The 23576-nt window shown below is 30.7% G+C and overlaps 4 protein-coding genes across 5 annotated transcripts; 1 reads left to right on the top strand and 3 right to left on the bottom strand.

The window, feature by feature from the left end:
* Nucleotides 1–3743: 3743 nt before the first annotated feature.
* LOC130821110 (DELLA protein GAI-like) lies at nt 3744–6411 on the top strand. Its single transcript, XM_057686750.1, has one exon. The coding sequence runs from the start codon at nt 4090–4092 to the stop codon at nt 5905–5907; it is 1818 nt and encodes a 605-aa protein (XP_057542733.1). The 5' UTR covers nt 3744–4089; the 3' UTR covers nt 5908–6411.
* Nucleotides 6412–8358: 1947 nt separating this feature from the next.
* Nucleotides 8359–10838, bottom strand: LOC130821109 (uncharacterized). Its single transcript, XM_057686749.1, has 3 exons — nt 10437–10838; nt 10086–10350; nt 8359–9066 (listed from the first exon to the last, which is right to left on the bottom strand). The coding sequence occupies exons 2-3, from the start codon at nt 10315–10317 to the stop codon at nt 8885–8887; spliced, it is 414 nt and encodes a 137-aa protein (XP_057542732.1). The 5' UTR covers nt 10318–10350; nt 10437–10838; the 3' UTR covers nt 8359–8884.
* Nucleotides 10839–12832: 1994 nt separating this feature from the next.
* Nucleotides 12833–15018, bottom strand: LOC130821108 (serine carboxypeptidase-like 50). Its single transcript, XM_057686748.1, has one exon. It carries the CDS (start codon nt 14993–14995, stop codon nt 13475–13477), a length of 1521 nt encoding a protein of 506 aa, XP_057542731.1. The 5' UTR covers nt 14996–15018; the 3' UTR covers nt 12833–13474.
* Nucleotides 15019–17921: 2903 nt separating this feature from the next.
* LOC130821106 (uncharacterized) lies at nt 17922–21818 on the bottom strand. Of its 2 annotated transcripts, none has more exons than XR_009045295.1 (7): nt 21327–21804; nt 20591–20832; nt 20364–20486; nt 20160–20276; nt 19844–20014; nt 18632–18790; nt 17922–18215 (listed from the first exon to the last, which is right to left on the bottom strand). XR_009045295.1 is itself a non-coding variant. In XM_057686746.1 (7 exons), exons 1-7 carry the CDS (start codon nt 21688–21690, stop codon nt 18148–18150), a joined length of 1227 nt encoding a protein of 408 aa, XP_057542729.1. In that variant the 5' UTR covers nt 21691–21818; the 3' UTR covers nt 17922–18147. The 2 variants fall into 2 exon arrangements, 1 of the variants encoding a protein (XP_057542729.1); XM_057686746.1 differs by having other exon boundaries at nt 18632–18773; nt 21327–21818.
* Between the last annotated feature and the right edge of the window lie 1758 nt (nt 21819–23576).

The following is a 23576-nucleotide window of genomic DNA, read 5'->3' as shown; positions in this document are numbered from 1 at the left end:
AATAAAAAAATATTAAATTTATTTAAGACTTACTTTGTGAAGGATGTTGTATCCTTAAAACTAATTTTGTTGTATCTTTTATATTGTGATGTTGGATTAGTTTATTGATTTTTTAAGATATCACTTATCACTAATGATGTAGTAAAAATATAATATTTTTGAGATTTTGTTTATTTTATAATTTTAAAATAATCAATATGACTTAAAATTAAGTACGTAAAATAAAATAAAAATTATTATCATCGTTAACCCAACTTCCCCCATAGGTTGAGGTTCGAAGGAGGAAGTTAGCAGACATACTTTATCCGTACTCCTGCTAAGGAAATGGCAAAAAGGACTATGCACACTCAGGTAACACCCCGAAAGAATGAGCCATGCAAAGAGAAAAGTAAGCGGTATATATATATCTCGCTTGGAAAGCACCTACAATGAACAAATCACATTAAAATTGTAACTGAGTCATGGCTCATGATAATAATTAAAGATAAATGAGTATCACGTAAAGGAAACTAAAAAAATTAAATAGATAATTAAGGTAGAAAAGGCTAAAGAGACGATAACTATCAAAAGTCTAAAATACGAGTACGACATCTTCAACTATTGCTATCTCTGGTCGTGTCCTTGAAGAGGTGCAATTCTCGCAAATCAATTTTTATTTGCTCCTCCCACGTTCTCTTGGATCTACGAAAATATGATGTATGTAAATTAATATTCCTTTTGTCTCTTTGAGTTTACATCATTTGACATAAATATGTACAAAAATTGTCATTTTGTGCAAACTTAAAAGGATAGAAAAGCTACATAAGACCCTTGATTGAAAGGTTCTATATGCAGTTAAACACCTTGTACAATATTGCATACCCAAAAGGTTTAAACTTTAAACCAACCCATCTTATCAGCTTTACTAACTTTTATCTAGACGTGTTAAATTTTAACCCAAAATTAATTTGAAACATAACAGGAAATAAGTGGGTCTCAACTTGAAAACTTTGACCAGTAATCCGTAAATGTCAGACCCAATATTGCTAAACAAAACTAGGTCAAATCCTACTGAAATTCAAACTTGACCAAATTAACCTGTTTTCTGTGAACTTTTTCAATTTCACATTGTTAGTCTTAGTCAACACTTACTTAATTTAAATCAATATTTGTATTTTTGAACCAACATTGATTTGTTGAAGCCTTAAATTTATAAAAAATTTGAAATCGATAAGATAAATTATATGAAAAAAAACACAAAATAAGAGCTAAATTAAATGAACTTATTTCCAAATGTAAGCACCTTCAGCATCAAAGCTCATCGGTACTGGACAAGTTGGTAAAAAAAAAGTCAATCAAGATGTTTCCACTTACTAAGTGCGAACAGAGGAAAACTTGGTCAAACAAGGTCAACCCCCTGTTCGCAGTTGACCCGGCTCCTTTGTTCGCACTTACTAAGGGACCTGTTGCTGTATTTAGGCACGATGGTGTTCGCAGTTACTAAGTGCGAACAACTTCTTTGGCTTTTTAAAAATCAAACCACTTATTCGTAGTTAGTAAGTGCGAACAACACTATACCTCAGGTTTGGAAATCAGATGCTTATATTTGGAAATAAGTTCATTTAGCTCTTATTTTGTGCTTTTTTATAATTAATCTTATCTATTTCAAATTTTCAAATTTATACAATCGTTGATCGGTTGGGATGACACGAATCCAATCTAAACTTGACACAACCCAATTTGAGAATGACCCAAACCAAAAACTACTTGTCCAACATGACAATATTGTAGACAACCCGTCTTAAAAAATGACAATAATTTTTAAGTCAAAATAAAAAAGCTAAGAGCTTTTTTAATGTCTCTTAGGTTGTAGTCTCACTTTTTGTCTAATAAACAACCAACAGTCAATACATAATTTTAGCAGATGTCTACCTAAAAAGTTGGTTAGTCTAAGTATCTTAAAATCCAACAAACAATAAAAATTCAGTTAGTCAAACAAGCCAACTAAAAAATCAACAGTTAACAACCAATTGTCATTTGACAAATACCCCAATATCAATAACCATCATCATCAGTATAATATATTAATATCCAATACTTCTTCACATTCACTATTATTCTATTATCATCCAATTTGATTTTTGCTTATTTATCGGTGTACATATTCAATGCACACATTTTTCAAATTGTGTTTAATTAAAAATTATAAAATATTGATATTAATAAAATTTGCATTGAGACGAATCAGACATAATCTCATTTAATTATGTTTTGACTTATAGACTAGAAATAAAGTACAAATTAATAGTAATCGATAAACAATATCAAAAAATTTCCATTTATTTTGTCACTATTCACTTATCACTCTTAATTTGTATTTTATTCTTAATCTATAAGTTCAAATATAGTCATATGAGATCTTGTTTAATTTATCTCAATACAAGAATTATTAATATCAATTTTTTATAATTTTTAATTAAATATAATTAGATAATTAAAGGTTAAAATATTATCTCAACAAGTGTGAAAAATTAAATGAAACTAATAGATTAAATATAAAATAGTATCAATTATAATATTAATAAGAGTTTAGGGATAATATCAACCACTAAAAGGAAGCGTAAAATTGTTAAAGCATTGTTAAGTAAATAAAAAAATGAGTTCGATGTTTATCCTGATGAAGGGAGGTTAGGCCAGCTGTCAAATTCCTTGGTCCCTGCGCCCCATCACGAGCGTTGTTCATTTAGAAGCCTGAGTATCAGTATGAGTACCATGAGTATACTGTTCATTGGGAAAAACATTTTTAAGTGTTCGACAAACCACTCAAAAATAATACTACTTACTCAGTTTTTTTTAGTTTCCTTAACGTTTCGTAATATTTAATTTTTATAATTTTTAGTTTTGTATAACTCGAAATAAAATCGATTGAAAAAAGAGTAAAAAGGTGATTAAATGCATTTAAAAAAAGAAGAAGTAGGTGTAGCTAATTTTAGTGATTGATTTCATTAATTGATTTTATTTAACAGGTTTAACCAACTAATTTTAAACTCACTACTTTCTACAGACTACAACTTGTTCGAAACAACTTATTTATCATAATAAGCTATTTTAACCAGCTAATTTACCAAATATTAGCAACAATGATTTATAACTGATTTAACTTCCCAATTCTAATTATGTCTAAATAAGCTAAAGATTGTTCAATAACCTATTTGCCAAACACCCAATTATTTACACACAACATAAATTACCCGCATAAAATATTATATATAAAGCTTACATGTATTTGCTATTCACAAATTACTTTTCAAAACCATGAAGTACTTAATTATTTAGTAAATTAATTACTTCCTTCGTTGCCCAATTCTTACTATATTTTTTTAGCACGGTATTTAATTTATATTTTGATATTAAATATCTTTATTTTAAAAACTAAAAATTATGAAAATTACACATTAAATTACGATCAAAACAAGATCTCATGTGACTATTATTTCTTATATATGAGTCATAATTATCAAAATAAAATTAAAGATAAATAGCGTTATTGTTAAATATAATGAATGTCGTGAAACACGCGATATACTAAGAGGGTGCTTGGCAAACGGCTAATAGCTGATATAGTATTTCAACCAGTTAATTCATCAAATATTTACACTAACTGATTTAACCATTTAATTATTTATTTTTATCAAAATAAACTAAAATTATTTAATAAATTAATTTGCCAAACAATAACACTTCACACGGCTAAACTACTCGGTGAATAGAAGTAGCTAAGCTAATATTGAACGGTCTCTCTCTATGTTCTCTGATCCACAAACGTAATCAGCAATGGTCGTACTATCACTACCGAATAAACCAAGCAATCCCCTAATTTTAAAGATTCCTTTTTTTCTCTTTCTTCCCTTCCCAAAAAGCTGATTTCACCTCCTCTATTATTATCCCTTTTTTATTTTATTCATTTCAATTTCCTCAATAAAACCTTCTCATAAATTTTTGGTTCTAATAAAGCAAGAGAGAGAAAAAAATCTCAATCCATTTCAATCTTCCTCCATTTCCACAAAAATTACTTGAAAATTTTATCTCTATAATCACCAAAAATTCTAGATGAAGAGGGAACACCCCTTTTCTGAGAACAATCTAGATCCTTCCACCGGAAAACCTCCGTTAGGTAAGTCAAAGATGTGGGAAGATGGAGCTCAGAACGATGCTGGTGTTGATGAGTTGCTTGCCGTTTTGGGGTACAAGGTTAGGTCATCAGATATGGCGGAAGTTGCTCAGAAATTGGAGCAGCTTGAACAAGCTATGGGGAATGTTCGTCAAGATGGACTTCCTCAATTTGGTTCTGATACTGTTCATTATAATCCATCAGATCTGTCTAATTGGTTAGAATCCGTGATTTCTGGGTTCAATCCAGCTACCAGTTTTGATACTTCTCCTTCAATTGGCTCAATCGTAGATCCGATTCGAAACCCTTCTCAAAATTCTCAAGTTTTTACCGACCCGTATTCGGATTATGATCTTAAAGCTATTCCAGGTAAAGCTATCTTAACTCCTCCAAAACAATCATCATCATCATCTAGCAGTATGCTCATTAATGGCGGCAATAATAACATTAATAATAATAATAATAATAGTAACAGCAGTAATAGCTTGGTTAGTATAACAACTAGTAGTTCATGTTCATCACGAGAGGCTAAAAGATTAAAACCCTCTAGTTATTCAAACATGGATATAGCTGTATCCGGATCTGGGTCTGGATCTAGACAAGTTTTACTGGTTGATTCACAAGAAAATGGTATAAGATTGGTCCATACTTTGATGGCTTGTGCTGAAGCACTTGACCAACAAAACATGGCGTTAGCTGAAGCTCTTGTGAAACAAATAGGGTTTTTAGCTGCATCTCAAACCGGATCCATGAGAAAAGTTGCGACATATTTTGCTGAAGCTCTTGCAAGAAGGGTGTATAAATTATGTCCTGGAGTTCCATATGATGATAATTTATCAGATATGTTACAGATGCATTTCTATGAAACATGCCCAGATCTTAAATTTGCTCATTTCACTGCAAATCAAGCCATTTTAGAGGCTTTTAGCGGCAAAAAACGGGTCCATGTAATCGATTTCAGTATGAAAGAAGGTATGCAATGGCCGGCATTGATGCAAGCTTTAGCTCTTCGACCTGAAGGTCCTCCTGCTTTCCGGTTAACCGGAATCGGACCTCCATCGCCGGATAACTCCGACCGGTTACAAGAAGTTGGTTGGAAATTAGCCCAATTCGCTGACTCGGTCCAAATCCAGTTTGAATACCGTGGATTTGTAGCCAACAGTTTAACCGATCTGGAATCTTCTTTGCTTGATCTTCGACCAGATTCCGAAGTTGTGGCGGTTAATTCCGTCTTTGAATTACACCGATTACTAGCTAAACCAGGAGCGATTGAGAAAGTTCTGGGTTTAATCAAAGAAGTAAAACCCGTAATTGTAACAGTTGTTGAACAGGAAGCAGACCATAACGGACCCGTTTTCATAGACCGATTCAACGAGGCACTCCATTATTACTCAACACTTTTTGACTCATTAGAAAGCTGTGTTGATAGCCAAGACAAGATGATGTCGGAGGTATATCTTGGCCGGCAGATATGCAACGTTGTAGCATGTGAAGGAACTGACCGAGTTGAGCGACATGAAACACTGAGTCAATGGAGAACTCGGTTCAACTCAGCTGGGTTTAACCCAGTTCATATTGGTTCAAATGCATTCAAACAAGCAAGTATGCTGTTAGATTTCTTTGCAGGTGGGGATGGGTATGGTGTGGTGGAGAATAATGGATGTCTGATGTTGGGTTGGCATAGTAGGCCATTGATAACAACTTCTGCTTGGCAACTCGCCAAGAACTCAGTAACTCGGGGGGGAGTCAACTCGTGACTCAGTGAAGATGATAAGGATGAAAGGAATGGTTTGGTAAACATGAAGAGGTGGGGCCATACCTAACCAATGGACAGCCCATCAGTGTAGAGGGATTGATGTGATGAGCTGGAGTGTTAGTGATGGTGGGGCCTACCAATGTCTCAATTCCCGATTCACTACTATTACTACTAGACTATGACTATATCACCATGAGTAGTAGTACTCTATTTGGAGTAGTGTCTTTTCTTCACTTTTCAATCTTTTTTCTCCACCTTATAAAATTCCACTTTTTATTTTTATTTTTATTTTTAAGTTTATTAATATTAGGAGTATCTTTTTATTTTTACTTTTTTGGTGTATTTTGGTTTTAATTTTGGGTGTCTTAAGTCTCAAGGAAAAATGATGTTGTGAGTGGTTTGTTGGTGAAGGTGAATTTTACTATGAGGTGAAAAACTTGTATTTATAAGATGGCCTTTTGCATTTGTCATAATAATAAAAATGAAGGCTACCTTTTCTTTTTCATTTTGTGATGGATTTTTTTTTTTTAATTAAGTTGCATTTTGAGAATCATGAGTTAGACTAAGTAATGACTTTGATCATGTTTATTCGTATTAAAAAATAACTAATCAGTAGAACTTAGTTACAATCAATAAAAATCAGTTGCAAATAGTAGCAACTAGTTTTAATCAATACAACCAGTTATATTTTATAACTAAAAATTATTTACAATTAGTTAATATTAATAAAAATCAGTTTTAGTCAACACAATTTAATTATAATTTATAATAAAAAATCAGTTATAATCTGTAAAAATAAGTGTTGGTTAGTTTTAATCAGTCAAAAATAATTATAATTAATAAAAATAATATATGATCAGTAAAAATCAATTTCAATCAGTAAAAAAAAAATTATATCAATTTAAACCAAGTGAACTTAACAAGACCCTTCTCTCGACACTTAAAAAAAGTTCAATTCTCATTATCTATTATAAAAGTTTATTTCATGGAGATTCTCCGACTTTACCCGATATATATTTTATTAAAAAAGAGAATATTTGTGTTAAAAAGTTCTTTCACCTTTACTAAAAATTCAAGTCTAGTAAAGTTGTAGTAGGAGATTGACTAAATTGTAGAGAGATAAAAAAAAGCTTGTTAATTGCTTCCTTTTTGTTATAAGGCGGTGTTATAGAATATTTCAAGTCAATCATTCCTAAATTGAAAGTTACTATTAATGGAGTCCATTTCAAGTAAGTGCGAGTATAATAGACTTGATATGATTTGAATCGAATTTATAGATCCATTTTGATTGAAATCCCTTTTATAATCAATTTGATGTAAATTGATTTGTGAGTACAAGACTTGCCTTTCATCTAATCTCATAACCCATTCAATTTATTATTATTGTTTTATTTAATTTTTATGACATTATACATCAATTATTCTTTATTTGTATTTTGTTTTTAATTTATAAGTTAAAGTGTAGTTAAGTGAGATGTTTTTGATTCGTCACAATGTTAATTTTTTTATTAACATTTATAATTTTTAATCTAAGTTTAAACACAATTTGAGATATTTATAATTAGATATGTGCATTAACAAACGTGTAAAAACAAAATAAAACAATAATAGTGAATAAGTGGATAATTTTATCTTTACTCAAAATACCTTCTCTAGTTTAAATTAGCTTTTGTGTCATAGCGTTTGCTACAAAGACAAAAAGCAGGATAAACAAGAAAAAGTGCATGAAATATGTAAATGGGATAAAATGATAATTTAAATGTGTGTAAAACTTAAAATGAAAGTATATACCATGACAAAAAATAAAAGTATATGCAGCGAAGTTTATGCGACATAATAAAATTAAAAAGTAACGAAATATGTTAGACAGATTAAGTATATCATTTGTTGTCGTGTTAGTTGGTGATTAAAATTAAAAACTACAAAAAAATTAATATATTAAAATTAAACAAATCAAATAAAAATATTTTTTTTTTCTTATACATAAAGAATAAAAACCAAAACAATACAATTGATTGATAAAGAGTTTTAGTATAAACCAAATGAATCAAACTTAATAGAAATTTGGTTGTCAATTTTAAATTTTCTCAAGGAAATAAATATTTTATTAAACTTAGAGGAATGCAATGCACCTTTTAAGATAAGGGTTGGTTATTCATAATTCAAGATATAAACAATCAAAATAATACATTAGACTAACAAATAAATATTTAATTTTTAAACACTATTGTGATTGCTCTTATAAATCAAAATCAATCAAATATAAGTAGCTTAGACTATCTCTCGATGAGACGACCTCAAATAAAAAACTTATATATATATATATATATATATATATATATATATATATATATATATGTGAGATGGACTAGTCAACTCACGTATAAAGCGCATTTCCGCCTCATATAATAATTAATATTATAGATAGAAGTCTAATAAATCAAGTTTCATTTACAATCAAAATAATAATCAAAACTTTGTTACAAAAAAATATAATAACCAATACTTATACAATAAATTCAAACAGTAAAGTGTCATATGCCATTCCCGCCTAATAATAGTGATTAGAAACTGATAGTTAGAAATATTAGCAAAATATTCTTTAAAGCTTAAGATGTACGTAAAGCAATAAAATTGTTTCAACAAAGTATTAATTCATCAAAAATTTTCTATAATTGTCACAATATTAAAAAAAAAAAACAAAAACCAATGGAGTAATGATACTAAAACTTATGACAATAGTATAATGATAAATACTTCCACTCACTCTCATTACTATGATTTTCCACTTAGTGCAAAATAGGTATGTGAATGAAATTAAAAGAATAAAAGTAAGACCATTGTTAAGAAAGGAAAGAATGTAAAATCGTGGGACAAATTACTATGGAAAGTAGTACAGAATGAGAAAAACGGAAGAGTATTTATGACTATGGCAGAAGATCACCATTTAAACAATGAGCAACATAAAAATCATAAACTCAATACGAGGAAACTTTCCGGTTGAGGGTCTTGTTGATCCATGACTTGAAGCTTCCATGTCGACCCCTTCTTGGAATTTTAGTAGTACACTCAGTTTCAGTTTTTTCAGGTTGTGGTTTCTTGCAGAGTAGAAAATTGCGAGCACCATAGGCTCCTCCGATTGTCTCAAATGGACTTAAAGCTGCGAATACCACAAACAATTTGAATCAGAACAACAAAAAACTATGCAACATGACCAACCACAACTAAGATCCACATTATATAATCACAATGTTGACAATACAAACCAGTTTGATCCATCAACAAGTTCCTATGGCAATTGGGAATGACAATATCCAAGAGCATTAAATTATTGGCAACATTGTTGTACAGCCACAACATTCATACATAACATGTTTAGGTTTATAGCTAGAAAGTAAATAGCAACTGAAATTAAAAACAACAGCATTTACATATTGGTGAAATTGTAAACAATCGGGATACTTCTTTTTCGCAATTTCCTAGAAATTTGGTGAGGTTGTTTGTTTGAGACTAAGGGGTTATTTCGTTTGATAACACTTATCGGAATCGGTTTCAGTTATACAAATGGGTTACAATCTCTTATGTTGATTACTATCCTATGTCATAAAGTTGCTCCTACTTAGAGTGAAGATAAGAAAGGATCAAATGACCGCAATCTTAACCCAGTTAATAGTCAAAATTAATAAAAAAATTATTTTCAATAGACCATCAATAATAAATGTCATATATAACACCACATAAATAAGAAATTGCATATGATTTAATGAACATTTTACATTATAAATTACTTCCATCAAGCAATTTTTTCAGGGTAAATATCTTGAGCTTTTGATTGCTGTTAGTTTTTGATATCATGTTAGAAGCCACAAAGACTTTGAATCTCTGGTATGATTTCAGAAGCCACAACGACTTTGATCTCACACATCCCTTTGTTTAAAGTGAAATACGCCATATATAAGTAGGGCATTTTCTACATCTCTTGTGAGGGGACGCAGTCTCCCGTGTGCGAGGGTGCGTTAAAAGTATAAACATATAGTGAGGTCCTGAACGTTTCGTTAAAACTAATTGCGTTCAAAACTTTCAGAAACTCATCACAACCCACACTGAACAACAAAAATAACAATCACAATTCACATCACACTATAAAAATTGAATAAATGAAATGAAGGAAATAATTACCATCAGTTCCGGAAGCAGGGCAATAGAGAAGAAAATCATTGAGATTGAATCCCAGAACAGGTTGACGACCTTCACGAGCATAGGATTTCAAGGCCATATCGATGACAGAAGCAACAAGCTGTTCTTCATTCACCACAAACCTTAACGGTCCCGAACTTCCGATAACATTGATAGTTACCAACATACGGTTTCCCTTGGAATTCTGAGCCTTCTTCTGCTTGTTTAACAACATCTTTGATTAATATAACTCAAAATTTTTGTTTTCCTGTACGAGCAATTAATCAAATTAATACAGAAATCTTTAGATCTACTGGAAAAAAGACTAATCAGGAAAAATCAAAGGCAACTAACAATCAGATGAATTTCCAGGAGATGAATTAAGGATCGACTCCAAGGCAGCGGTAGTACCAGCCTTTCATACACGAACAGGAAGCAATTGCAGAAACAGAACAGACAGGATGAACAAAGACCCCCCTTGAAGAGATGAAGGGGGAAAATCGCATGAAATTATGTGAAATTTCCACCATTCACAACCTTATTTACTTCAAATTACGGAAATCAGAAAGACAAAATTAATAAAAGACGCTAGGGTTTAGTAGCAATTGGGGGTATAGATTTAATCGGAGGCGCTAAGCGAAATCAATTGGGAGATTTGAAGAAGAATGGTATATATATATATAAATATAAAGCCAGCTGAAACAAGTAGAATCCCCGATCCCGCATGCGGTGCCGCTACTTACTAGGAGAGAAAGCGAAAAAAATAAGATTATTTAACAATTTAATTTCAAAAATAAGATTATTGGGAAGAGTCGCTGTTAGTAACAGCGAAAGTGAAAAAAAAAAAATTAAAAGCCCAAAGTCGCTGTTAGTAACAGCGACATAAAAAAAAAATTTAAAAGCCCAAAGTCGCTGTTACTAACAGCGACTTAATGCGTTTTATATTTTTTTGCACAATTGATTTAATGGCGAAGTTACAATGCGGCCCACCCTTGTTGCCCACTCTCGTGGTTCACTATTTTGGCTTAATTTTTAGTTTTTGGCTCCTACAATTATTTTAATTGTATACTACTAGTAATGTTACAAGAGTAGTACTCCCTCCGATTCAGAGAAATGTTTTTATTTTCTTTTTGGGTAAGTACACCTTAAATGTCTAATTTCTATTTATAGTATTCATTTTTTTTACCAATATATTTATCCTTAAAATCACATGTCACCTACTTATTTAGAGTGGTCCCTACTCTTTCTTAATATATATGCCAAACTAGTATGGGGCATTAGGTACGTATAAGTTCGTATTTATTAGGGAAGCAATGTTGGATGGTATTCTTGGTGTGGGTTATGGTTGTGTATTAGGTAGGAGATTTCTTTAATAAACGAATTAAGAGGAAAGCTTGATCTTTAATTTGGTAGTCATATGTGCAAAAAGGATGACAATTATGGCAATAGATTGCATTTGTATCGATCATGATCTTGGGATTTCGATTGACAAATACTGTTTAGTAAGATTAAATCAATTGTGCAAAAAAATATAAAACGCATTAAGTCGCTGTTACTAACAGCGACTTAAATTTTTATTTTTTTATTTTTATTTATTTATTTTTTTAAAGTCGCTGTTAGTAACAGCAACTTTGGGCTTTTAAATTTTTTTTAAGTCGCTGTTAGTAACAACTTTTGCATCATTCTTTATGTCTACTTACATTATTCTTTATGTCTACGTATATCATCCTTAATGTCTATTTACATCAACCTATTGTCTACTTACATTATCCTTATTGTTTACTTATAATATCCTTAAATACCTACTTACAGTATCACTATTGCCTACTTTCATCAACCTTGATGCCTAGTTAAAATATCCTTTATGCCCACCTTGTAAGCGTGTAGAACTTACAATATCTTAAAATGCCTACTTACAATATACTAGTATAATTAGAATTTTTTTCTTTTATAAAAGTAAATTTTATATTTTATGTTATTAAAAAAGAAAAAATTTGTCCTGAATAATCCGACTAATTGCCTATCTACTGTAAATAATATTTGCCATTGATTATTCCTTGATAATCTAACCTTTGTATATTTTTTGCTGACGGCACTCTCTTCCATATTTTAACTGGCTATTATAGGTACCTACCACCAAAGAAGAGTAGGGGAAACCAACGAAGAAACATATTGAGAAAAAGGAAGTGAGTGTAACGAAGAAGCATACAAAAGTCTAATTATTTAGAAAAAATGAATAATAGGGATTATCCAAAGCAAATGTATAATAGACGAAATTATTTTAGACAATTTTTCCTTTAAATATATATATATATATATATATATATATATATATATATATATATATATATATATATATATATATATTTTGATTCATTTAACAAGAGTTCCACCTTGAACAAAAACACAATATAAATTTACAGATTAGCTAGCTAGTGTTAGTCCCTCAATTCTCATCAAAGTCAACACATTTATTATTTATCAGATGCAAAGCTATCCTGATTCCAGCAGGTAATCTGTATAAGTGTTCCTATTCACCAATCCCTTGCTCTCTCTTCACTCTAATCATCATACAAAATTTCAATATCAACTCATCAACATCATCATCATTCTCATTATATCTTGCTTATAGGAGCTACCAGTAGAAATGTGAACAAGGTTGGATGAATACAAATCATACCCCTATCAAAAGAGATAAGAAGATTCCGACTCGCGACCATTCAAACCAGGCCGAGAATGACCATATCTCATCAAAGATAATTCTGTAAGTACAATGATTATTTCTCCAAGACATAAACTTCAAAGGCAATTCTTTGAATGTGCCGTATATGTCTACAATTAGGGATTTCGACAGGGTTAGATGACAAAAAGCCACACCTATATCGAAAGACATAAAAGAAGGTTGCGACTAGCAACCATTCAAACCCTCGGCTTGAAAATGATCATATACACTTATTAACACATTATCAAAGATAATTCTATAATTACAATTCTTTGAATGTTCCATATATCTCGTTCATACAAGTTACAATCAGGGATCTGGACAGGGTTAGATAACGACATGCAATATCCACATCAAAAGAGATAAGAGGTTAGACTTGAGACTTGCGACTTGCGACCATAAGTGCAATGATTATTACTTAGGACATAAATTTCAAAGGCAATTCTTTGAATGTCTCGTATATCTTGCTCATAGCAGCTAAATCAGGGATCTAGACAACATTAGATGACAACAAGCCATAACCATATCCAAAGAAATAAGAAGGTTGCGACTTGCGACTTGCGACTATTCAAACCCTCGGCTTGAGAATAACCATACACTTATTAGTTATTAACACAATCAAAAACATAATTCTATAAGTACAATGATTAATACTCCCAAGACATAAACCTCAAAGACAACTCTTGGGATGTCTATTAGGAATCTGAATTTTCTGATTACCGAAAAACCCTCTTTGAAGCACCCAATCCTCAATCATAACCTGAGAATGAACAGCCTGATCAGTAGGCACAAAATGACCAGCACCCAACACTACAACATGACTTAAACTTCCCCATTTCTGCACATATCCTGCAACTTCCCCTTTCACTTCCCAAACTTTCCTTTCTGATTCCTCAAACTTACCAATCCCATCCCAATTCAACCTTTTCATCCATGCCTCAACCGACACTACCCCATCTCTCAAATCAGCCTGCCCTTGATATAACAAAACTCTAGTTTCTTGCAACAGCAATTCAACCATGTATTTCACACTTTTCATCACATCTTCATGCAAAATCTTGCCTACTAAATCACTACATTCCTCCCAAACCATTGAAATATTCACCCCCAAATCCTTCTTTACCTCAACATTGCTTAAAAACCTTTCTACTAAATATGATTCATAGGCTATTTTTCTTCTCATATCATACAAAGTAGCTAATCCTGTCATGTTTTGTAGCATTCTAAGCAAACTACTCCTTGCATCAGTTGCCTCACTCCATTTCTTCTCCATTACCAATTTTACTACCTCTCTTTGAGCTTTTTCTAGATGGGTTTTCTGTTTTTCATTGATTAACCCACTAAAATAAGCATTTAGCCCATGTGTAGTGACTTGGGTAATTGGATCAGTTAATCCATTCCCAATTGCAATTCCTGCTAAATTAACCCTTTCCTTTAATGGAAGTTGTTTATTTTTTCTTACTATGTAATACCCAATTGCTGGGGCATATTTCCCTGCATAACTTTCACCAGTAATGTAAATGGGTCTAGACCCGAACAAAGATCCGTCTAATGCAATAAATGATTTGATTGCAATAAAAAGGTGTTTGGCTACACCATGTTGATCTCTGGGAATTTCATCAGGAGAAGCAGCAATACTGAATCCAGTTCCAATTGGGTTATCCAAAAATAAAAGCCCAAAGATCCGATTCCATGACCCATCATTCTTTTGGAGCTCCATTTTGTGGTTGACTCTCCATGGACCAAGCTCATAGAAGTTCCCAACCATGGAGGAACATCCAGGACCTCCTTGAAGCCATATAAGAAGTGGGGTTTCCGAAAGGGATGAAATTGGTTGTTGTGCTTCATAGAAAGCATAAAAAATGGAGGATTTTGAAGAGGGATTTACTGATAAGTAGCCTGATTTAGTGGGAAGAAAATTTGAAATGGGTGATGAGTGAATTAAAGGACAAAGATTGAGAAGAACAATAATGGATGAGAGGATAAGAGTAAAGTTTAGGGTTTCCATTGTTAGTTGTATCGAGTCAATTTTTGGTTGGATTTTTAGTAGGTGATAAATCTTGATTTTTGATCGATGATAACGATGATAGGAACCATTTAAGGTTTGAAAAGCATCTTTTTGTTGTTGAATTTTCTTGGTCCTATTAATAAAGAAAGAGGTAAAGGGAATAATGAATAAAAAATCAATCATGTTTATCTTGTGTCTCACAACTCACAAGTATGACACCAATAAATAACTGATTTTTTTCCATTATATTTGTTATATTTAACTTTTTAATATAATTTAATATGTTATTTTAATCATTTGTATTTGTTATATTTAACTTTTCAATATAATTTAATGTGTTATTTTAATCATTTGTATATTACTATGCACATATTATAATTATAAAAAGTTAATATATGAAAGTATGCAATTAGACTATTTAAATAAGATTTCACTTGACTATATTTTTTCTTATGAATTAGCCACAATGTATAAAATAAGTTTAAGTGATTAATAGTGTTAACCGTAATGTAACAAGTATTTTAGAACAAGAGAAGTATAGGATACTTTTGTTGTTCCAAACTACTTGCAATGTTTGATTTTTCATGTTGTCCAATGTACTAATTCAATTTTTAATATCTCTAAGTATGTATATATATATATATATATATATATATATATATATATATATATATATATATATATATATATATGTAAATTGATTTTGATGATTTTTGCATTGAGACGAATCAAACAAGATTACACTTAAGTATTTGATTATGTTTTAACTTATAGATTAAAAGGTAATCACAAACTAAGAGTAATGAACAAATATAGCAATATTTCTAATATTGCATCTATTATGAAAAGAAGAAACTATGTCTAACACTTATGTTATATATGAACCAAGTGAACTCAAGTGTTATTTGTCGGTGTTTTGATATTTTAAGTCTAAATTAACGTCAAAGAAATTAAGAAGTTTTTGTAAAAACAGATATCAAGTATGAGATTTTCTGTAATTATAGTCGTAGTAATTTTTTTTTTTTAATTATAGTCCCGATAAATCAAAATATATAAGCATATTCAGGTAAACTTAAAATTAGATGACCTACTAATCTTTTCATTTACCTTTATCTTGCCCTTGACTTTAACTTAACCTAATTTATCTAACACATCTTCTCATCACCTTTCTATCTTCATGTTTCCAACATTAAAATTTTAACGACTTCATTCAACTAATTTCTTTCTTTATTCTTTTCCTTAGAATTCAAAACTCCATTAATTTGCAACTTTTCTCTCCTCCAATCAAACACACCACCTGCAAATCGATTACTAGCGATTTCGACTTCATGCAAACGAGTTACAGCCAGCAATTCGAACTGAAGACGAGTTTTTGGAGTTAGCTCACCATTGTAGGATCTAAAAAGCCTTAAATCAAATAGTTACTCTAAAAAAATGGAACCATCCATATATTTTTAATGTCTACTGTCTACTGTCTACAGATTGTTACATACTTACATTGATTAATGACCTATATTTTAGGTCTAGTGTCTACACATTGTTACATTGATTAATAACCTATATTTAATATCTACGACATATAATTGAACAAAATTATACGTTATTTCAAGAGATTGCAGCACGTCGATACAATAATTTGCTAATCATTTAGAAATTATCCTTTGAGATTTTTTTAATAAAAAAGCTCATTTTTATCAATCTTTCAAAAATGATGGTTATATTATTTCAATTTTGAAATACTAGTAATCATTTACGAGTATATAATGGATAATTACTAAGTGGATGCTTGCGTAGTTCAACTGGACAAAGTTCACCATAAAAACATAGTACTAATTACTAAAACAGGCTGACAATTGTCTTATATTACCTTTATTAACTTATTATGTAGAAAAATCTCACTATATTGAAGAAAGAAGATGAATAAAGAATTTGTTTTAAATAAAATTTTAAAATTGTCTCCCATAAAACTCTTAAAATACTTTTCTCTTTATAAAAATTACTTTTATAAATTTACACTCAAACATCAACTTACTTGAATTGAGCTTGGGAACGACAAATTTGACTATGCAAACGACACAATTAAAGTAATTTTCTAACAAATCTTTTGGTTTTTCAATTTTTTTTAAATTTTGAAATAGGAGTCAAGACGACTGTATATGCATTTTTTTATTTTTAATTACTTTCGTAATTATTAATTATGATGACTAAATAAATTATATTTAAAAAAAATAATTAACTAATTATTATTTTTTTAATTTTTGTTAAATGTTAATTAGTAACTTATTAATAGTTTTTTCATTAATATATTAATTACTTTAATATTATTGTTCAATTAATTAACTTTATTGTTTAATTATGAGCATTATATGTTTGATTTGTTATTTATTATTTATTTTTAATTATGTAGAAATATAATCGATAACCAGTGTAGACTGTAGAGATAAAGGTTTTTTTTAGGAATTTCTGAAAATAGCTTTTAATCTAAGCCTATATGACCGATAATTAGTGTAGATTTTAGAGGTAAATGTTTTTTTTTAGGAATTTCTGAAAATAGCTCTAAATCTAAGTCTACGCTTCTAAGAAGTGACTCGTGTTACTAAGTCTGATTATCATTCAATTAATTAATAATTACAGATTTATTCCTATTACTTATTTATGTGAAAAATAACTTCTCTTATTCTATCACTATAACCAACCAAAGCTAAAACAATTGTACCAAATTCAATAGGATAAAAATGTATTTAATTATATACAATTTTTTGTTGAAAAGAATGAATTTTCAGCCCGTCTTGTACGAGACTGTCTCAGTCCATAAAAGGCCTATTAGTGAAAAACATTAAAAAAAAATGTAAATTGAATTCTCACTTGTACATGAAGCGTTTTTTTTAAATAGTTTGGGCCGACCCAATTGAAGTCGTCTCATGTCTCAATAAAAAATTAGTGATGAATTTTTACAAGCATACACATCATTTAGGAATTGTCATGAAGCTTTCCTCAATTCCCATTTTGATTGAACAAAACCATAATTATGCAATACTCCAAGTTAGTTAATGGTTGAAGTCCTCAGAAAATGCAGCCTGCTTTTGTCTATATCAAGTTTGAACTTTCAAATATACAAATATGCATCATATTGAAGACTGTTATTTACACGGCCAGGCCTAAGGCCTCAGGACTTTATCAACTAAATCAGGTGTTATTTACAAATCAACAATTACAGAAAAATAAAAGAGGGGATTTATATATACAAAAACTGCATACCATTGGCTACATTATCAAGATCAAGGCTACCCAGAACTGTCATTCCGGGCCTAATGATATCAACAAAACCCGTTTATTTACTGCTCGTAATCTTCGGATTCTGTACCTGATAAAGATCCAAACATTTGAACAATTAAACTTCCACCTGCACACAAGAGAATTCATAATCAGTAACTCCAGAGCTGCAGCCACCAGTAAGAAAAGCCTGTAGTCATACTAATTTGAGATCAGATTTTTCTATTAATTCTCATATGTGAAACCTTGTATTTGTATAGTTTCGTCCTTCACCTTCTTATCTTTTTATTCGATTGAAGTACTTAATTGCAGTCTGAAACCTTGATGCCTAAATTTGTTACTGAAACTTTTGTAGAAAAATTTACAAGATGTTGGTTGTAATTTGCAATTTCGACAAAGTGCTGTTATGTTTTGGATCCACATGCTGTAGTTAATAAAATCGTTATTGGTATGTTACGTGATAAACTTGCACGAATCACTTCCAAGATCAAACATAGGCAAAGTGGACTAACAAGTCAAGTGAGTACCAAAGAGATGATTTCTTACCAAGAAGAAGAGCAGCCCCTATCCATCCTGTAGTATCCCATCTTTCACCTAGAAGAAACCAAGCAAACCCAGCTCCCCAAACTGGTTCTAGTCCATAAATAATTGCTGTTTCAGTTGCAGATACATTCCGCATAGCAGCCATCTACAGTTCGTAAAAAGCTTGCAACAAGCAACTCCATCAATGAGGGAAAGTGGTAGAAGGCATAAGAAAGAATCAGTCATAAAATATGTTTCAGGTCTGCATAACTGATCTCAAATTTGCAACATTTGCTTGTTATAGAAGTAGACCATATACACGTATTTTAAAGTTGTACTTGCACATTCATTCAAAGTTCAAACTAATTTATTTCATTAAAACATTGATTTCTATTATTTCAACCAGTGTACTCATACATAAAATCAACGTCTCAAATATAAACTTTGAACAAAAATAGGTCACTTCCCTTTTATAATCAACTCTGTCCTGAAAAACAGAATTACAAAAAATTTCACAACCCACTGACCCAACACCCAAAGTTACATAATTTTAGTACATTTTAAAGGTTCAGTCTCTGCCAATGTTCTCAACAAGACTCTGGAAACAATTATCAAATGAAAAACTTCAGCTACTTTCTATATCTACTAGCATGCCACTATCTAAAAACTGGAATTAATGTATGCAGTTAGTGATCAACATAAGAATTCTGAAATTGCTAATAGGCTGAAAGCATGTAACTCGAAAAATTGATAGAGCCTAAAGAAAGAAAGGGCCAGAAAACATTATCCAGGAAGAGCCAAGAAACAAAACAATAGTCGAAGGAGCATTGCTAATCAGCACACTGGCACAAGCAACATGAAAGATCCTGACAAACCATCTCTTTTATCCTTAAATGCTAGAGCATCAGTGACATATCTAATAGGAGTTGCCACTTGCACAACTATCTAATTTGTCATAGAAATCAAAATACAAGATATGATTGGATGTTGCAAAGCAAATACACAAGTGAAAACAAGCTATCAAATAGCTCAACAGGTATAGAGTTTCTTTATTTTTTTGGGAATAGTAAAGGGTATTTAAGCAATCCAAATCTCTAACTTGAGAAATTACGTCAAGCTGAACAAAATGCACTATTCCATTCATATGCAATGAAACATCAAGATGTATGTAGTAAATTCAAGGGGAATGTGGAAGAAAGTCACACAAGTTGGCTTAAATTTAAAAGAGATGAGTACCTCTATCCATAAGCATAGCCCGGTTGAGAGTAACCCTGTGTATATTGCTGGTGTCCAAGGAAAAGAGACCAGTGAGTCCCAAAACAGTTCCCATGTCCAAGCTCTATGACTTTTACCAAACCATTCCTCTGAAAAGAACCAGATCACTGATGAAAGTGCCACAACACATACCTGGATGAAACCTCAGAACTGCTCAGGACACAAGAAATTTGCAATAAAAAGCAAGTTTTTTAGAATTTAGGTAAAAAACAACTTGATGACTCAACTGTCCAACTGAACATGAATTTTCTGCAAGAGTGCTTCGAAAGTAAATTACCTCATACCCAAGAAGAGAAGTGAAGTTCTCTTTCTTTGTGGTTCTTGAAATTCTTTCAGTTCTCACCATGTGAACACCAAAAAAAATGGCACTCAGAAAGTTAAATAGGTCTCCAACCTGAAAAAATCCAGCTGAAGTAATATAAAAATACAGTTTCATAGCATTCAGCACAGAGTGTAAAGAGTTTTAACATAAGGCACTTACGTCAGGGGAAGACCCACAAGATTCAAGCACAGCAACACCTAGAACAGACAGAATAGCTCCTAACATTGTAAGGGGCGGAATCACCTCCCCAAACATTCCATCAAACAAGGGAACTACAATTACCTAGATAGAATGACAATTAAAAGAACATAAACCTTAGTTTATAAATCACAGTCCACAACCAAATTGAACTGACAAGTATGACACATGAGGATTGAGGAGCTTACAGTAAGCATAGAGATAAAAGATGCACGTCCAGCATCAGATGTAAGCAATCCAATTGCCTGTAAAAGATACGCTAAGCTGACCCATAAACCCAACTCCAACCCTGCCTTGCATATACGAGCATCATTTCGTGCTCGAAAAGTAGCAGGTACAAAAGGAATTGCTGACACAACAAATCTGACTACATTGAATGTGGCAGGGTCCATAAGTTCTTCAACCTCTTTCAGCACTGGAATCTCACTTGCTGCAACAATAGCAGTTTCAAAATGCAAGAATTTTACGTATCTCATCAACAAAACCTATTAGACAAGCAATTAAACAGAAAAATGGCCAACGACTCTACGAAAGCTGTGTTAGTTTAGTATATATATGAGAATTTCTCTACAACAACACAACAATAATCCCAAAAGCCTTAATCACAACAATATTGGTGGGATAGTTTCGTCGCTAACAAATATTATATATATATATATATATATATATATATATATATATATATATATATATATATATATATATATATATATATATATATATATATATATATATATATATATATATGCTTGAATACGCTCATATACGCATTATGTGTTGCATAAAGTTGTATTTTAAAGGAAAATAAAGGTTTACAATAATTTACATACAAAATGAATGTCACCAATTAATGGAGATTGGCATCAATGGTGCAGTGATATAGTAATACAAATCATCCTTAAATAAACAGAAATTAGAACTCACCGTAAACAATAGTAATGACGTTAAGCAAAATGAGGCTACGAACTTTCTTCGAGGTGAAAAAGATCCTTCGCCACAACGATCGTTTTCGGAATAATCGCTTGAAGATATCGATTTCCATAAATTTATCAGATTCAATCGAATCACAAATCACTAACGCCTTCTCCCGATTATCATCCGCAGAAACTTTTTGGACGTGATGGAATCTGTTAAAATTAGAAGTAGACGAGAGAGAAATGATGGAAACGGAGTTAGTGGAGTGATGTGAGTGAGAAGAAGAAAGGAAAGGTAGGGATATGAAAGCTTTGTTGATGATGGAGCTTTGTTGCCATGGCGAATTAATGCTGAACACTGCCGCTGACGCCATGGATGTGAGTTGTGTGATCTGCAGCGGGATCTGTTTCTCTATTTTCCGTTTATAGTTTGAATTGTCGGAGCAAAAGGCTCACATGTAAAATGTGGGGGTTGCACTTCTCAAAATATCCTAGCTTTTGGCAAAATTTATCCACAATTATTGAATTTTAGAGAAGTTAAATGTTAGTTTTAATATGAGATTTATATCAAACAAAAAAAAAAAAGAGATTTCATATATAAAACGAGATTTCATTTGAAAAAAAGAAAATTTTAATTTTACTTTTTTCTAATGCTTATACTATTTCCATTTTTTTAAGTTGTTTTCATTTACCCAATAATTATTCCTTTAATAGTTCCTCTAATTTTTTTAGTTGTCTTTTTTTTTATTTGGACAATTTATCCCTGTCTCATTTTTTTTAATATTAAAATAATTAATATTGCATATGGGTTTACTATTTTAAAACCTATATTTATAGGTGGTCTTCTTATTTTAGTAATATTAAAATAACTAATATTGCACATGGGTCTATTATTTTAGGTGGTCATCTTCAATTCTTAATATTAAAAATACCCAATATTGCACATGAGTCTATCATTTTAGGTGATTTTTTCATTTTCTTAATATTTATGCCCAAACTAAATGAGACTACTAAATTGAATTGTAAAGAGTATTTGACTTAAAATAGATAAAGTATTTGTATGAAATTATTAAAAATTATGTAGAAAAATTCAAATTCAAAAATTTGACATTTACCTTGTCGAATTATAAAATTACCACTTTTTAATTAATATAAAGGAAAATTTATGTCACGTAGGATATATTTTTATATGCTTTTAAAAATATTATCCTACATGGATAATATGGTAGAAATTTTTTCCCTGTTAAGGTAGGTGATATTTGTTTTTAATTGTCTCTGTTTTCATTTGTTCTTTCTATTTACGTTTTTTGTCAATTTCAATGTAAATTTAAAAATCAAACAATTTTAATTGTGTTTTTATTTTTAAATTCTAAATAGTTGATATTTAGAAAGTATATTAGGACAAATCTATCAAATTCTTACATGAATATATTTTTTCATATAGATCGATGAGAAATTATAGTCAAAATTTAACACTAAAATACGTAAATACTATTGCAAAAATTATATAGAATAATTCAACCTTTTCATTATTTTTCAACAATAATCCCACCTATTAATTAACTATGAATAATTCCAACTTTATGGGGTATTTGCCTAAAACAAACTTGGGTAACCAAATGATATGCTATTGCAAGTTTAATTTTATTTAAAATGTTAAAGTTCTTTTAGATTTTTTTACAAAAAATTATAATCAATAACCGTGATTTGTAAATCATCACAAAAAGACAAAAAGAATAATATTAAAATAAACAAAATAAAAAAGATAAATTAAAATAACAAAACTCTCACTCTATCACATCCTACCACATAAGGCCGATTTATTAAGCTCACAAATAGCCGTTATATACTAAGACCTTCTCAAAAATTTATGAAAATTTTTAAAAAATTTCTCTAACTTTATATTAATTTTGGGTTTACTTTTTTGATGAATTACTTACTATAACAGGTTATCCGGATGCTTAAGTATACTCTAAGCAAATGCCCCATAAAGTTGAGATTATTCATGGTTAATCAATAGTTGGGATTATTGTAGGAAAATCATAAAAAAATTGAATTTTATTCTATATAAAATTTTCAATTCTATTTGAGAAAAATATATAAAAACATAAAAAGTACAATTTTAAGAAAAAGATTCTTTGTCGAAATTTTAAAAAAATAACATTACGGAAATTAAATACTATCATTATCCCCTCAGTCCTCATAAATGCAAATAACACAAAGATTAACGGCCTGTTTGGTACATGGTATTAGAGGGCGA

The sequence above is a fragment of the Amaranthus tricolor genome, chromosome 8, assembly GCF_026212465.1.
Source record: "Amaranthus tricolor cultivar Red isolate AtriRed21 chromosome 8, ASM2621246v1, whole genome shotgun sequence".
NCBI classification, from domain to species: domain Eukaryota; kingdom Viridiplantae; phylum Streptophyta; class Magnoliopsida; order Caryophyllales; family Amaranthaceae; genus Amaranthus; species Amaranthus tricolor.
The sequence above is the reverse complement of the archived record's forward strand: the minus strand, read 5'-3'. Positions and strand labels throughout refer to the sequence as shown.